Below are 13,074 nucleotides of genomic sequence, written 5' to 3'. Positions count from 1 at the left end.
AATCAACCACCTTTCTGTTGGCTAACGTCTACCATCATGGTATCATCACCAGAATCCCTCTCTCGCAAGTCTTCGTCCTCTTCATTTCGCATGCCACCACTAATGAGCAATGCAGCCACTCTTCGTGCCCACTCTCCTCCAGCCGTCGATTTACGCCATATGACATCCGGCCTCGGCTCACCTACAAAACACCCCGAACGCAGCCTACGCTCACATGAACCCCGACTCGGATCACGTTCACCCAACTCAATCCCTTCATCGCCCACTTTGCTGTACGTGTCTTTTTCTTTCACTCACATGTACCCCGATCTGACACAATAACCATAGCCGCATCTTCATCGGCGATCCTCGAATGGGACATCGAACCTCCCGTTATTCTCTCTCCGCCTACACTCCCCCATCACCCGCCCAACCCCCACAGGGTATCATGCGCAAAGTCGACTGAACAGCTGGAGCAGTCCGTTCCGTTTGTTCTGGACTCTGCTGCGTACATCTTGGCGTCTATTGACGACTCGCATGCGGAGGAGCAGGTTTCTGTGGAGGCTCCTCCGGCTCGGAGCAGTGGGTTTGCTAGCCCGTTGATTTTTAGGAGTAGAAGTCCTAGTCCGTTGGGTGCGAGGATCGTGTCCGCTGCCGGTGTACCCATCCACAACCTCCTTCTGAGCCCAACTACCGTCCCTCCCATCGTCACACAGCATTCACCCACCCAGCTTCCAGCAGTTAGGCCTATGATCCAGATGCAGACGGATTCGACGACGGCGTCAACGCCGTCCCTCATCACACCCACTTCGCCTATTTTTCACCTACGTCGATGGGTATCTTCGTCTTCTCCTACTACAACCACGGCGCAAGAACACCCACTTGCTTCGCTTCCAGAGCCTGACGATGGTGATGTCTGCGCGGGGGACGAAATGGAGGATTCAGCAAAAGGCAGGGATTTAGGGAAACGGAAAGCATAGACAAAGGGAAAGGAAGAGTCGAGGTGCGAAAATTTGCGAACCTGCTTGTGGAGGGAAAGAAGGGCGCAGATTTGAAGAAGGCTGTGAGTGGGAGGGAATGATGATGGGCCAGAAAGGAAAATCCGAGCTCTCGCCTTCATCCTCCTCCACCAGACCCCGCCGCTCTCGAAAGACGACGATCCCTGCCGTCGATTCTATCCCTCGGGTCACCACTCACATCGAGACAACCCCAAAGCAGGATGTTTTGCAGCCAGGCTCTACCTCCATTCAAATTCAATCCGACGACCCTTCCCCCCTTCCCGTAGGCCTCTCCGCAATCCCACTAACCCACATATTCAAACGTTCTCTCTCCCTTCTGTCAAGCAACCCGCGCTCAACACTCCCGGAGTCTACAATCACTCTTCCATCTGATGCCGCGTCGCCAAGAGACGGGGAAGCCAGCAGGATGGGTACACCAGGCACACCATCATTGCGTCGTCATCCCTACTCTCAAACTACGACCACAGGAGATACCGCCGCCTCATTCCCGCACCTCTACACTCCCTTTACATCCTACGGCAACGGCCCTCGACATCTCCAGTGGGAGGATGAAGAAGCGCGTGGAAGGAGTGAGTTATCCCAAGAGGGCGAGTACTAGTGGCCGTCGTCGGGTTTGGAAGACCAGATCGCTGACTCGGGCTGATAGCGGCCGATGATCGCTGATGGGATGAGATATGAAGATTCTGTCGGACAGTATGATCATCAGTACAACGAGGTGCGCCGTTACGCCTTGCTTCTTGTCTTCTTGACAGCTGACATTGAATTTTGTTCACCCAGCAATACGGTGTGTCTCTCGAACCCCCAAACGACGGCAGCGAGCTTGTCACCTGGTCAACAAACCCCAATCGTCAAGGCCTCGTCGCCGTCATACAAGATCCTCATATGCATTCCGAGACCGACGTCCCTCTCTCGACGCCTCTCCAGCCACCCGCGTCGACAGACCCCTCGAATTACTTCTACACCTCCCAATCCGTACCACTCCCCGCTTCGTTATTCTCCACCCTGTCCAAGTCGGCTGGCGATTACAAGTATGACGAAATTTAACACACACAAACTTCATCAGCCATTAACACGACGGCGTCAGCACAATCCCGGCATGGTACGAAGCCCCTGGTTCGGAGGGCATCAACATCAGTTTAACCATCCTCGTCTTTACATTAGCTCGGATAATTGGGATCGGATAGAGGTGAAACATGGAGAAGAACGCCACATTCGAAGACGATCGTGATATCTGCTATTGTCCTGGGTGAATATTTGTTCTCTTTCTTTCACCCTCTCTGCTGTTTTCTTCTTGGTCTTCGACTTCGTCTCTTCAAAAACATCTTGGCAAATTATTGTAGCTCCTCTTCCTTGTTTGATTGGCATCACCACATGTAGATATGTGCGCTATTCATCTTCACTGTACCTCTCTCTCATCCATACAATATAAGTTGCAATATTGAATCACTATCAGAGCAGCTTAACACGTGAGGTGCTGAGCAAAATCGTAACAAAATTGAGAATTGCTACTGTATAGCGGAAGCTAAGGTCATAGTTGGTCGCTGCTACAATCCCGCCGCTAGCTGAGGTATTACCAACCACCCCAAGCGCAATATGGTGGTTCAATGGCAAATGGCCCTCCGAAGATGGAGCATTAGAGGTATAACTAGTTCGAGGTGGAGGAGAAGGAGATTGTAGAAGAAAGGGTGTGAGGGACAAAGTCGTTAGGAGAAGTATGATACAATTAACCGGGAGCATTGTGCTATATATGGCCTCGACGCTTTATGCGAATGTATTGTTTAAGGCCATGAACAATGTCGTCAGAATCCCGGGTCGTCTTCAGTGTGCCCCAGGACATATCTTCAGCATCTCGAAGGTTGCGCCAGCGCATGTCGTATGCAAAGCCAGCTGTTGTCGTCAGAAGATTTCAACAGACGGTGGAACCGCGTTGAATCAAAGGCAGACCATGGCGGGTTGAAGAGCTGATCAGCAAGAGGAACCAGTGCCCAGCGTGGTAGAAGAGCCATGACTGCGGGGATTTGTGAGGGCACTGGGCAACGCGGAGGTGTTGTCTTTTTTGTCAAGGCGTGTTGCGGGGTAGGGAGGGCTGTGGTCGCCATTAGGAAAAGCATGACCATCCCAACTGCTGCGGAAACGCACGCTGCCACGAGGGTGTTGAGGGACCAGAGGAGGTCAAGGAGGCCAATGAAGAAGAGGACTCCGAGGGATGCAACATCGCTTGAACATCGCGTCGACGAATATGCGCATAAATGCTTCTTATATTGTGCACTACGTACTACGGTATAGGTTGGTCTCTGGAAAACTGTGCTGTATAGCTACCACACAACTCGGATGGCGAAGCGAGCCCCCCGCAGAATGCGGATACGTAATATTTATTTGGGCCATTCTTTATGTTCGCTCATTTCTTGAATGAGTACGCCTCAACTGTTCAAATCTGTCTATGAAGGTGTGACCACCCGTCGTACTCATTAAAAGTAAAGGCGGCCGACCATCCCGATCGTAAACGAATGCGCCTCTCCAGAGCTCTCAGCATGCAAGCTCGATCTTTTGTATACTCTGTCCGACCTTGTTACTCATTACAACGCGATAAATATATCTTTTGCACCTGAACAACCAGTACTAGAAGCCGAGCACAGGCTCGCCTTCGGCTGCCAGACTCTCTTTCGTGATCTCCTTCTGGTCGTTCTCAGCCCGGGTAAGACGTCCGTTGAGGAAAGGCACTGGTGGTCCAGAAAACCACTTTTGGACGTGTGCAGTAGTAGCACGCGCAGGGTATCTGTCTTGCTTTGTAAAAAGATGATGCTAGTTTGACATGGTGAGTCGAGAGCGGCAAGAGCATGAGCAAAAGGGAAACATACGCTGAGCGGCCGATATAGGGGAGAGCTTTCTACTCTCAGCTTTTCTATCCACGGCGGCGCTTGTTTCATCCCTCGCAAGATTTTCGGCAAGTCTCCGTCCATCGAAGCATACATGGCCGGTCTCATTGGAGGGAGGTGTGCCAGCTGTAGGAACTTTTCCAGACGACGCTCTAGTTTTGGGGTGCGAGGTGCCTTCCAAATCTGGTATGGAATTTCCCAGAAAAGTATGGCGAATTCGTCGCCGACGTAAACGCAATTCATGTGGACCCCTTTGATGCCACTCTGTTTCCTGATCGCTTCAAAGACAGGCTCAACGTCGAACTTTTCCCCATAGATATCGTCTTCTGGGTTGAAAAATCCCAATCTGACGCCCTCTTCGACCATCCAAACCTCATTCATGGGGAACCCGTAAACCTTGATGACGTCCATGGCGTTGAGATGAGAGATGGCGACGTGGCGACGTGATGGTGTTGAAATAGTAGCTTTGTTTGAGCTTATTTGTGGCCTCCCTCCATTGTCCTCTGACTCAGACACGTGAGATGTCTGAAATGATTCGAATTTCGAAAACCTCCATTTGGGAGGTTTTCCCCTCCCTGTGCGTCACAAGATAGAAAACCTTGACGAAAAGATGATCAGTGAGTACCAGTGAGTCCTTATCGTTTGGCAATCACCGAATGTGAAGAGGGTTCAGTGGTTCACTTCAAGATTACTCTGTTTTGGTCCACTCGCTTTGCACTCGCTGATGCCCGACGGCCACAATTTTCCGAATACCCAGAGAACAATGGACTAAGTCTTCGTCCAATAAATAGTGATCACCTTTCTTCTCTGGTAGGCCATTGACATGCCTCAATCATCCCTTCTATCCCATACTCGCCTAACGTTACAATTTGCCATCGCCTTTGCCTTTGCGAAAAGCTTGGGCAATGACCCCCGATGGAACTACAAACTCCTGGAAGGGCCTTGGTATGGCTTCTGGTGTGCGGTACTTGTCGACATTTTTGCAGGGATACCTGAGTGCATTGTCTTTCCTCAGTATCCTCTCCTCGTTATTCCGGAGATAGATGACTGCGAGGACACAGAGGATACCCCAGGTCTAGCTGAGGAGGGGTCCGACGATGGTGATGAGCAGGAGGAGGAGGGGAGCCCGGGCACTCCCCAAGACAGCGAGGCGCCACAGGCCCATGTAGACTTGGACAGTGATTCTGAACTCGCGTATGGTGAGGGAGGTCTCACGCCTGATTTGCCCGACGAGACCGCATCCGATCCAACCACTCCATCACCCAGAAGTTCACCACCGCCTCTCCCCGATATCTCCATCGCCAAAAGCTTCCGCATCACCGACTTTGCAGTGTTACATTTGACAGGGGTGGTTGGTGATGATCCATTCGCACTAAGCGACGACATCGCCTCTGTCTCAGACCTGCAGGCGCTTCCAGTGAAGATCACCGATGTGTTGATCCCGCTCATCTTGGAAAATAAGAAGGTGCTTGCTGATATTCGTCAGCTGAACTTTGCGCAAGGACAGGTCTGTCAGCAAGCGAGGTTCCTGTTTCACCAAAACCAGGACCAACAGTACGTTGTCGCGTTGGTAGCTGCAGGATCTGTTTGGAAATGGGCGAAAATCACAAGAGGTCATGCGAAACCTCCTTCTTCCGCCTCTTCGATTATGGATCCATCTTACGTGGATGAACCCCCTGCACAACGCCCAAATTGGTCTCTTCCCTTGACATTCGGAACGCCGGAATCGATGAATGCTCTCAAGAAAATTTATACGTTGGTCAAAATTTTACTGGAGATGAATGAGAGTTCAGTGCATCAGGAAAATCCACAAACCCATGAATACCCTGATCATGACGGTGATTATGGACAGAATATCGATGAGTCAGAAGGTCATTCAACACCTACGAGGAATTACCTGTCCACGCGACCTCCCGTCTCTCCTGCCACCACCGATTCTCTCAACATCATATCCCTCGAGCCGCCACAGACGCCGACTCCAAGTGCACGCTCTGTTATTAATAAACGATCCTGCCCGTCGTCATCCTCTCCTAACCCTCCCACGACTCTCTCCAAGTCTCCGACCGAGTCACCTCCAATTAGGCAACCCAAGAAACGTGTCCGACGGATCGTATTGAGTCCTTCACCCTTCCCGTCGTCATCCTCTCCTAACTCTCCTGCCGAGTCACCTCCAATTAGGCAACCCAGGAGACGTGCCCAGCGTATGATTTTGAGTCCTTCACCTTCAGATTCTTCGGGCACTGAAGATACAGAGGATTAGATGCGACGTTACTGGCAACATCATGACGATATTGTAATTTTCTCCTCAGACATGCCATGTACCCTGTTTTCCCCTACATTCATTAGATATTAACTCAGTGGGCAACTTAGGACTTAATGAAAGTAGGGTAAGAGCATGAACAAGCGGTTGGAATCTCGAAAGATCATAACACAGGCCGCAGCAGGGCAATTTTTGGATATAGGCAATGGCTTTCTGCTCAGATGGTTGTGTGGCTCATTTCCTTGGGACGAAGAAGCTCATGCAAGTAAAAAGTCAAGTTGACATCCAGCAACTCAAACATCCAAATCGTCTGCGATTACCTGGCGGGCTTGCCTCCTCGACCGGAAATAGGATTTCTTTCCGTTGGCTGATCTGCGAGAAGGATCAGAAGCGCCATGCTCACCAAAATTATCTGCTGCCCCTGAATTCCTGACCGAATGCAACGGACAAAAATATAATTAATAGTGTTGTACAGTGTCCCTAAACATCACGAGGTAGCTAGCATCTTCCCTACACAGCAAAAAAAATCATTTCATGTCGATCAAACTAGAGACAGTCACCATCGACCACAAAATCTGGGATTTGGAAATTCCGCGCGTCCGGCGTCCGGCGGATTTGTCAGCGCGCTGAATTTCATCAATTTGTCCGTTAGCAATGTCGTTGACCACTCTGTTCTCTGCGCGCCTTCTTTCCAGATGCGTTTCCCCAATGTCTCAGAGGCATGCTTCGAGAACTCCATCCTATTCTGCATCCCCAGCCTTTCAACAGCATAAATTGGAGTCGACGTCACTTTCTTCATTGCGCCACCTCTTTCCTCCCCCACTCTCTTATTCCCAATTCCTCGTCATTCTACTGTAAGTTTCCATATTGCATTCGTTGTGAGTCTTATCCTGCTCCGTTGCTTCCTCTCAACTGATTATCATCCACAGTATCAATGTCACTACTCATTCAACATGCACACAATCTATCCGCCACTTTCTTTCCCCTCGAAATGTCTTCCCTAGGTGTCCTCACGTCTTTTTCATGTCGCAAATCTCAGAATCCGATCTCCGTGCGAGTTCTCCCAAGGCCACAAATGGGCTCACTGGATATACCTGCACAAACTGCGGTCAGTTTGCCAAGTTTAGGATCTGCCAGAGCAATGCGAAAGGGAACAGGGGGCGCCTTATAGCAACGGTACGTGCTTATCCCCTTCTCTTGATGATTTTCGTTGGCTGACACCATTCCAAAGTGCCACCTTGCGAATGAACAAGGCGAACCCTGCCAGTTCTTTCGCTGGGCCCCAGGTTCAAGCAAATCACCTAGCGCATCGCCTCCTACACTCGCCACCCCCACTCTTCCTTCCATCCCTGTTGCTGCCACCTACACCTCTGCCCCTGCTCCCGTTACCACCACTTCCAGTGGTCCGAATCCCTCAAAGTGCCCTATTCAAGGTTGCGGGCAGACGCGCCTCGCGGATGACTGTACGCGCCGGTTCTGTCGCAAGCACTGCCTCGACGCAGGTGGTTGCAGCTCCAAGACGCACAGGAAAGTTGGACAGGCTTCTCTCCCTCTTCCCTCCGACCCCTCTACTACAACCCCGTTGCCCGTTGCTGAGAGATATGGCTCACAAACTCAGCCACCATCCACGGCAATTGTTGCCAACGACATCTCCTCTCAACCCCTCGACGCACGGCCCGACGCACGCTTCGCATCACACCTCCTTCCCATTTACGTCGAGTCGTTGGCACGCGAGCAAGCGCTCGAGCTCTCCAAGAGCAAACTTGATGCCGAACGCATCGCTAGCGCCAAGCAAGCTGTACAAAAGGTTACTGTACATGCTTGGAGGCCTGATAATGCTGAACCCGAAAGCTGTCAATTACAAAAAGGGTTTACATGGCCCTTCTTGAAGCTGTCGTCGGCCGCTCTCTCTCTTGTCGGGCTTCAAGCATCAGTGGAGTCTAGGACTTTGCAGATGTATGATGAGTCGGAGGGATATTGGTTGACGGTCGGCGTGGATCATATCATTGAGGTTCACGAGGGTCAGCACGTCTTTCTCAGGGACCGTTCGGTGCGCAAATGTGAACGATTTGACGAACTCTTCAATCAAGTCTCCCGCCCCCACCTCCGCAACAACCTTCCTCAAGAACGCGCTTATGTCCGTAATGCATGGAGGTCTCTTATCCCTGCCGATGGCTCGTCGTCACCTCAGAAGCGCAAGGCGGCATCCCCACCCAACCTTCTCCCACACGCTGTCAAACGTGAGCGTTCATGCTCAATGTTGCCTGAATCTATCTCTCCACTGTCACCATCCCTGCCTAGTGCCTCGTCGTCATTCCTTCCCTCACAAACATCACCGACATCAGCTGCTGGCTTGGTAGATGATCCCATTGAGTTGAGTGACGGCGAAGAGAAGAAGTGGCCGAGGGACTATTTTGTCTGTGACGTTGCGCGCTGCTTTCGTGATGCCAAGACTTCTGTCCGTGGGCGTCGCGCTCGTACTGCCGCCATTATCTTTCGTGAACATTTCCCCGGCCTCGCCTTCCACTCATCTACCTTCTCCGACAATAAAGCCATCTGGAGACAAGCACCACAACACCTTAAGCACCACTACCTGTGTGCTAGCAGAAAGGAAGCAGGGTACTGGTACAAGTTTGCTGCAGAGGTTAAGGAACATATGAGGGCGCAGGCCTCGTCGTCATTAGATGTAGTTGAGCTTAGCGATTGATAGCAAATATGTAGCCAATAATATGTAGCACTCGATAAGAAATGTATGTAGGACTAGACGGTCGGAATAATCCATGTCTTGGGCTGGCTCCCCTCCCTCTCAAGCTTGTTCTTCGTGACTATATTCCTGCGACGGATCATTTCATCCAAAAAAAAATTAAAACGATGCGCTGTCATCTCGCGACAAATTGACTGATATCCTCCCAACCATGCGTTCGTCTGTTCTGCAATGGAGGAATTAAAGTACCATGCTTTCCCATTCTCTCCGAGCAGCTCTGGATATGCGGAAGGATTGCAGTTCCTTTGACAGAACAGATCCTCGATGCTATGCTTGCACTTGAAGTGGAAGACATCCACTGTGAGTCCAACCTTCTGAAAAATGGGGTCGTTCTTGACAATTTTTTTAATAGAACAGTTGTTGTCGAAGAATATGTGTTCTGGCATGGTACCCGGCAGCCGGTAGGTTCGTTTTATCATTTCCTAGAGAGTATCGTGAACCAAATAAAAACTTGAATGAAAAAATCTGATAAATACGCACGATAACACTATAGAGGGCTTCAGCGTGATAAAAGGTTTCTCGAGCAACAATAATTCCACACGGCGCAACAAATAGTTGCTCGTTATGCGTTCGGCGTCGACCAAACTGAGCGCGAATGCGGGGTTTCGAAGCGGTCGAGTTTGGTGTTACAGGAACAGGTCCTTCCCTTCCTGGCTCAAATTCTTCCTCTTCGTCATCGTCAATAATTTCGGATATACTAGTTACCTGTTCCCCAACGGCATCATTTGGATGTGCGAGCTGTGAACGTTCATATCGCTCCTTCAATTGAAATCGAGATTGGCCACGCTCGTTGTGCACATCCTCGATGCGTTGATGATCTACATGACCACAAGACTTTCTCCCTGGAACAGCTGGGTTTGAGCAACCAACAATTGAACAGATACTGTTCATGTGAGAGTGCCCCGGACAGAATCGGTGATGGTTATTAGCTAAAGGAGTCTTGCAGTTTGGAACACCACAACACGGATGGGAGACAGTCACACCATCAATGACAATAACAGATGTCTTTCGATGGGGATCTGTTGAAAAACCTGAGCAGTAAGTTTATATAAAGGACTGCACAACTTACTTTCAAATATACGTGTGCACTTTTTACAGTAATGGTATAACTCTGGTTGGCTGCAAAGTCGGAGTCGGTTGTTTCGAATGCAGATTGCTTCGGTGAAACGATCTCGTGATGCACCCCCATGTGGTACGACAAGAGTTTTCTGCTGAGAAATACAGTCTTCAAGAAGGGATAGAATTGTAAAGCCATCGTAAACTTGATCTGAGGTCACGGAGAGACTGAACTGCCAGTCAGGGAAGACATCTTCTGTCATTGATGCATTAAAAATGCGTGCACAGTTTGTAGCCGAAGTCCAGGCCATTAACATCATTGATATCCACAGATTGATCAGTTTTCTTTCTGCAAATTGATGTTCACCGACCTGAATGATATCAGGAAGTGTGTCATAATAAAATCGCTGTCCTTCAACGACACGAAAGTTATGGTGGTAGTTGACTTTGCAGTCTGCAAAAAATAATTAGAGAGAAATTTTCATGATGTTTGATAAATGCATACTCACATTCACAATATAGATGAAGTGAATGGACAGGTATCGCACCATGCCCAGCTGTGAAAAGGACTGCTTTCCGGACTTCACATTTTTTCATCATCATTTGTTGGTTGCGTCGACAACTCCTATTCAGGCAGTAATGCGAGGGTGGCGCTATTGTCCGAAAAGCTGCAGGGCAAGATAATTTAGACTTTGGTGAGAACCACCCATTAGAGCTAATTTAAGATACATACAAATTCCTCGGGTATGTCCAAAGGTTCTATACGCCGCCTCAAAATTTCCATCAGTTGACGCCAACTCAAGCTTTGTGGTCCATGAAATATTGGCAAGCGCTACCCAGATTTGGGGGACGGCATCAAGGGGTATCAAGCAAGCTTCCGATAGGAATAACTGTATCGCAGGAGATAAGATTGGTGGCCCCCGTGAGAGAGAATAAGAGGATGGCTGGACAAGTAATAGATCATCCTTGAGACGAGAGGCATAGGCAGTGAATTTGATGAGCTGCTCAAAGGTTATGGTAACTGGAGGTTGTAAGTTTGCATAGTGGTGTAGGAGCTGTACAATTGGGAGTATTTCACTCATGGGGAAGTGCACTAGTAATCTCCTTGCACACGATAACAAGCAGGTTTTATACTATTCTTGCAGCTCGATTGGAAGGTCCGGATTCCTTATCAACCAGAGCTCTTTGTGCCATTCACTACAGACTACATACTTACATTGAAAACAGCCGAAGATCGGAAGGGAGGACTTGGAGCGCTCAAGGAGCGCTGATTGATAAGTGACCGCCTGTAGCCGAGTATTTGGCAATGGCCTTCATTTGTTTGTGTGCCGGATCCGCCGATCCGCCGGACTGCCGGAATTTCCAAATCTCAGATGTCCTCCCATCGACGATGTCCCAGATTCCAAAAACACCGCCAAAGTAACTCTGTTGTACAAGTAATCAGATTTGATGAAGCATAGTAAGTAGGGGAAGCGCAATGCACATTAACGCAAGACATGGCGCCATTGAAATGCAACCCATTGAAATCGGCTGGCGTGGAAGAACACATGACGTTCCATCCGTCCGCGTAGTCGAGATTCATCAGGTGGGCGTCAAAGCGCTATCACAAGGAAACGTGTAAGTCGCGAATGGACGCGAGCAGAGATGAAATGTGCGTACCCGGAGACCAGATCCTGAAGCTGTACATCCCTATAAAAAAATCAGATAGAGGTAAGAGTAGTCTAGTCATCCACTGACTTTATCCGTAAATCCTTCCCACCAAGGATGACACCCGCCTTCGTCAAAGTCGACTATCCAATGACCATACACCCCATGATCCGCTCCCTACAAATTGGGTATTCAATGACAGTGGAAATGAGAGTCAGCCAAACATACCTTATCCTCGCAATACGTCAGCTTCATCTTCCGACCGTGTATCTCAATCTCCGAGGTCCAACACGCCTTCATAGGATCATAGCCACCAGCCAGGGGGCCCATCTTCGCCCAATACTTCCTCGTCCCATAACGTTCGCAATGTTGCGAGCTCTCCAATGCCAGCCAATGGGTTTGAGCACGCTGCCTCGCCTCCTCCTCAGCCTCCCATTGACGACGCCTCTCCGCCGCCTCCTCTAATTCCCGTTGCCATTCCCTCTCCTCTTCGGACTCCCTTTCGCGACGCCTCTCTGCCGCCTCTTCTTCTTCCCTTTGTCGCTCCCTCTCCTCTTCGGCCTCCCATTGGCGACGCCTCTCTACCGCCTCCTCTCGCTTCCTGAGACGCTCCCGCTCCCATCCTCGGCGCTCAGCCTCCCATTGGCGCCGAATGTAGTCTCGTATGGTGGGGTCATATATGTTTTGAGAGGTAGCATATTGAATCGAGGCGCCGACGAATCCACCGATCATAAATGCGAAGATCGTAAGGATAATGAAGGTTGCGCACGAGTCACCTCTTAAGCGCCTGGGTTCTTTTAAGGCTGGTTGTTAGATGATGATGCTTCAGTCGGGGTGCGAAGCAGTAAGATACCATCTATGTTGTTTGAACAACCCGAAGGTGGGATCAAGGGATCGCGCTCCGAGCCATCTACACCGCAAGGGTTAGCGGAAATGGACGCCTGGAAGACTGTAGAAGGCAAACGCGTTTCCTTTGGATGGTGTTCGACCGTGAATAGAGCACACCATCCGCAGAACATCCGGGTAGTTTCGTAAGCGATGTTGGGCGCGACGAGGGGAAAGGGGAGGTAAATGGTGACACCAGCAGGTTTGAGAAAGATAAAGGCAAGCGGGGCAATTGATGATTGATGGTACTCCAAGGCTGACGCGAGGCGATACCTGCTGGGACTTGACACCACACAGGCGGACCAAGGGGGTTACTTCCGTCCCGACTGGTATCTAGAAGGGACGTAGTGGTCTCAGCCAATCTTTTCACGAAAAGGAGGAAGAAAGACTTACAGTAGCTCCAGCGAGTACATTCCGCACCTTCCCTTCCAAATGCCACCTTGCCCATGAGGATTTCCCATCCATCGTCGTAAGCCAATCCAGATCAACCACTCGAGCATGATACCCTCCCTTCCTCTCCCTCTCAAACACCTGATTCGCAGCAACAGCTCCTCTTCAGCCTATCCCTTCGTCGGCGCGCTCCTCGAG

General features: G+C 50.1%; 5 protein-coding genes across 5 annotated transcripts; 3 read left to right on the top strand and 2 right to left on the bottom strand.

Moving 5' to 3' along the window:
* Nucleotides 1–214: 214 nt before the first annotated feature.
* On the top strand, nucleotides 215–2,042 carry LACBIDRAFT_333038 (uncharacterized protein; the record flags this gene model as incomplete). Its single annotated transcript, XM_001887685.1, has 6 exons — nucleotides 215–272; nucleotides 328–888; nucleotides 960–1,042; nucleotides 1,072–1,567; nucleotides 1,679–1,713; nucleotides 1,776–2,042. 6 exons carry the CDS (start codon nucleotides 215–217, stop codon nucleotides 2,040–2,042), a joined length of 1,500 nt encoding a protein of 499 aa, XP_001887720.1.
* A 1,575-nt stretch (nucleotides 2,043–3,617) lies between these two features.
* On the bottom strand, nucleotides 3,618–4,285 carry LACBIDRAFT_333037 (uncharacterized protein; the record flags this gene model as incomplete). The annotated part of the gene is made up of 2 exons (XM_001887606.1): nucleotides 3,618–3,800; nucleotides 3,857–4,285. 2 exons carry the CDS (start codon nucleotides 4,283–4,285, stop codon nucleotides 3,618–3,620), a joined length of 612 nt encoding a protein of 203 aa, XP_001887641.1.
* A 412-nt stretch (nucleotides 4,286–4,697) lies between these two features.
* Nucleotides 4,698–6,134, top strand: LACBIDRAFT_310580 (uncharacterized protein; the record flags this gene model as incomplete). The annotated part of the gene is made up of 1 exon (XM_001887684.1): nucleotides 4,698–6,134. The coding sequence occupies one exon, from the start codon at nucleotides 4,698–4,700 to the stop codon at nucleotides 6,132–6,134; it is 1,437 nt and encodes a 478-aa protein (XP_001887719.1).
* Nucleotides 6,135–6,842: 708 nt separating this feature from the next.
* LACBIDRAFT_310579 (uncharacterized protein) lies at nucleotides 6,843–8,841 on the top strand (the record flags this gene model as incomplete). Its single annotated transcript, XM_001887683.1, has 3 exons — nucleotides 6,843–6,988; nucleotides 7,064–7,310; nucleotides 7,366–8,841. 3 exons carry the CDS (start codon nucleotides 6,843–6,845, stop codon nucleotides 8,839–8,841), a joined length of 1,869 nt encoding a protein of 622 aa, XP_001887718.1.
* Nucleotides 8,842–9,243: 402 nt separating this feature from the next.
* LACBIDRAFT_333034 (uncharacterized protein) lies at nucleotides 9,244–12,934 on the bottom strand (the record flags this gene model as incomplete). The annotated part of the gene is made up of 12 exons (XM_001887605.1): nucleotides 9,244–9,348; nucleotides 9,379–9,929; nucleotides 9,968–10,408; nucleotides 10,464–10,607; nucleotides 10,688–11,009; nucleotides 11,171–11,304; nucleotides 11,389–11,554; nucleotides 11,614–11,643; nucleotides 11,692–11,778; nucleotides 11,830–12,388; nucleotides 12,607–12,742; nucleotides 12,880–12,934. 12 exons carry the CDS (start codon nucleotides 12,932–12,934, stop codon nucleotides 9,244–9,246), a joined length of 2,730 nt encoding a protein of 909 aa, XP_001887640.1.
* Between the last annotated feature and the right edge of the window lie 140 nt (nucleotides 12,935–13,074).

The sequence above is a fragment of the Laccaria bicolor genome, genomic scaffold, assembly GCF_000143565.1.
Source record: "Laccaria bicolor S238N-H82 LACBIscaffold_47 genomic scaffold, whole genome shotgun sequence".
Lineage (NCBI taxonomy): Eukaryota > Fungi > Basidiomycota > Agaricomycetes > Agaricales > Hydnangiaceae > Laccaria > Laccaria bicolor.
Note: the sequence above shows the minus strand (reverse complement) of the source record. Positions and strands in the feature narration are given on the sequence as shown.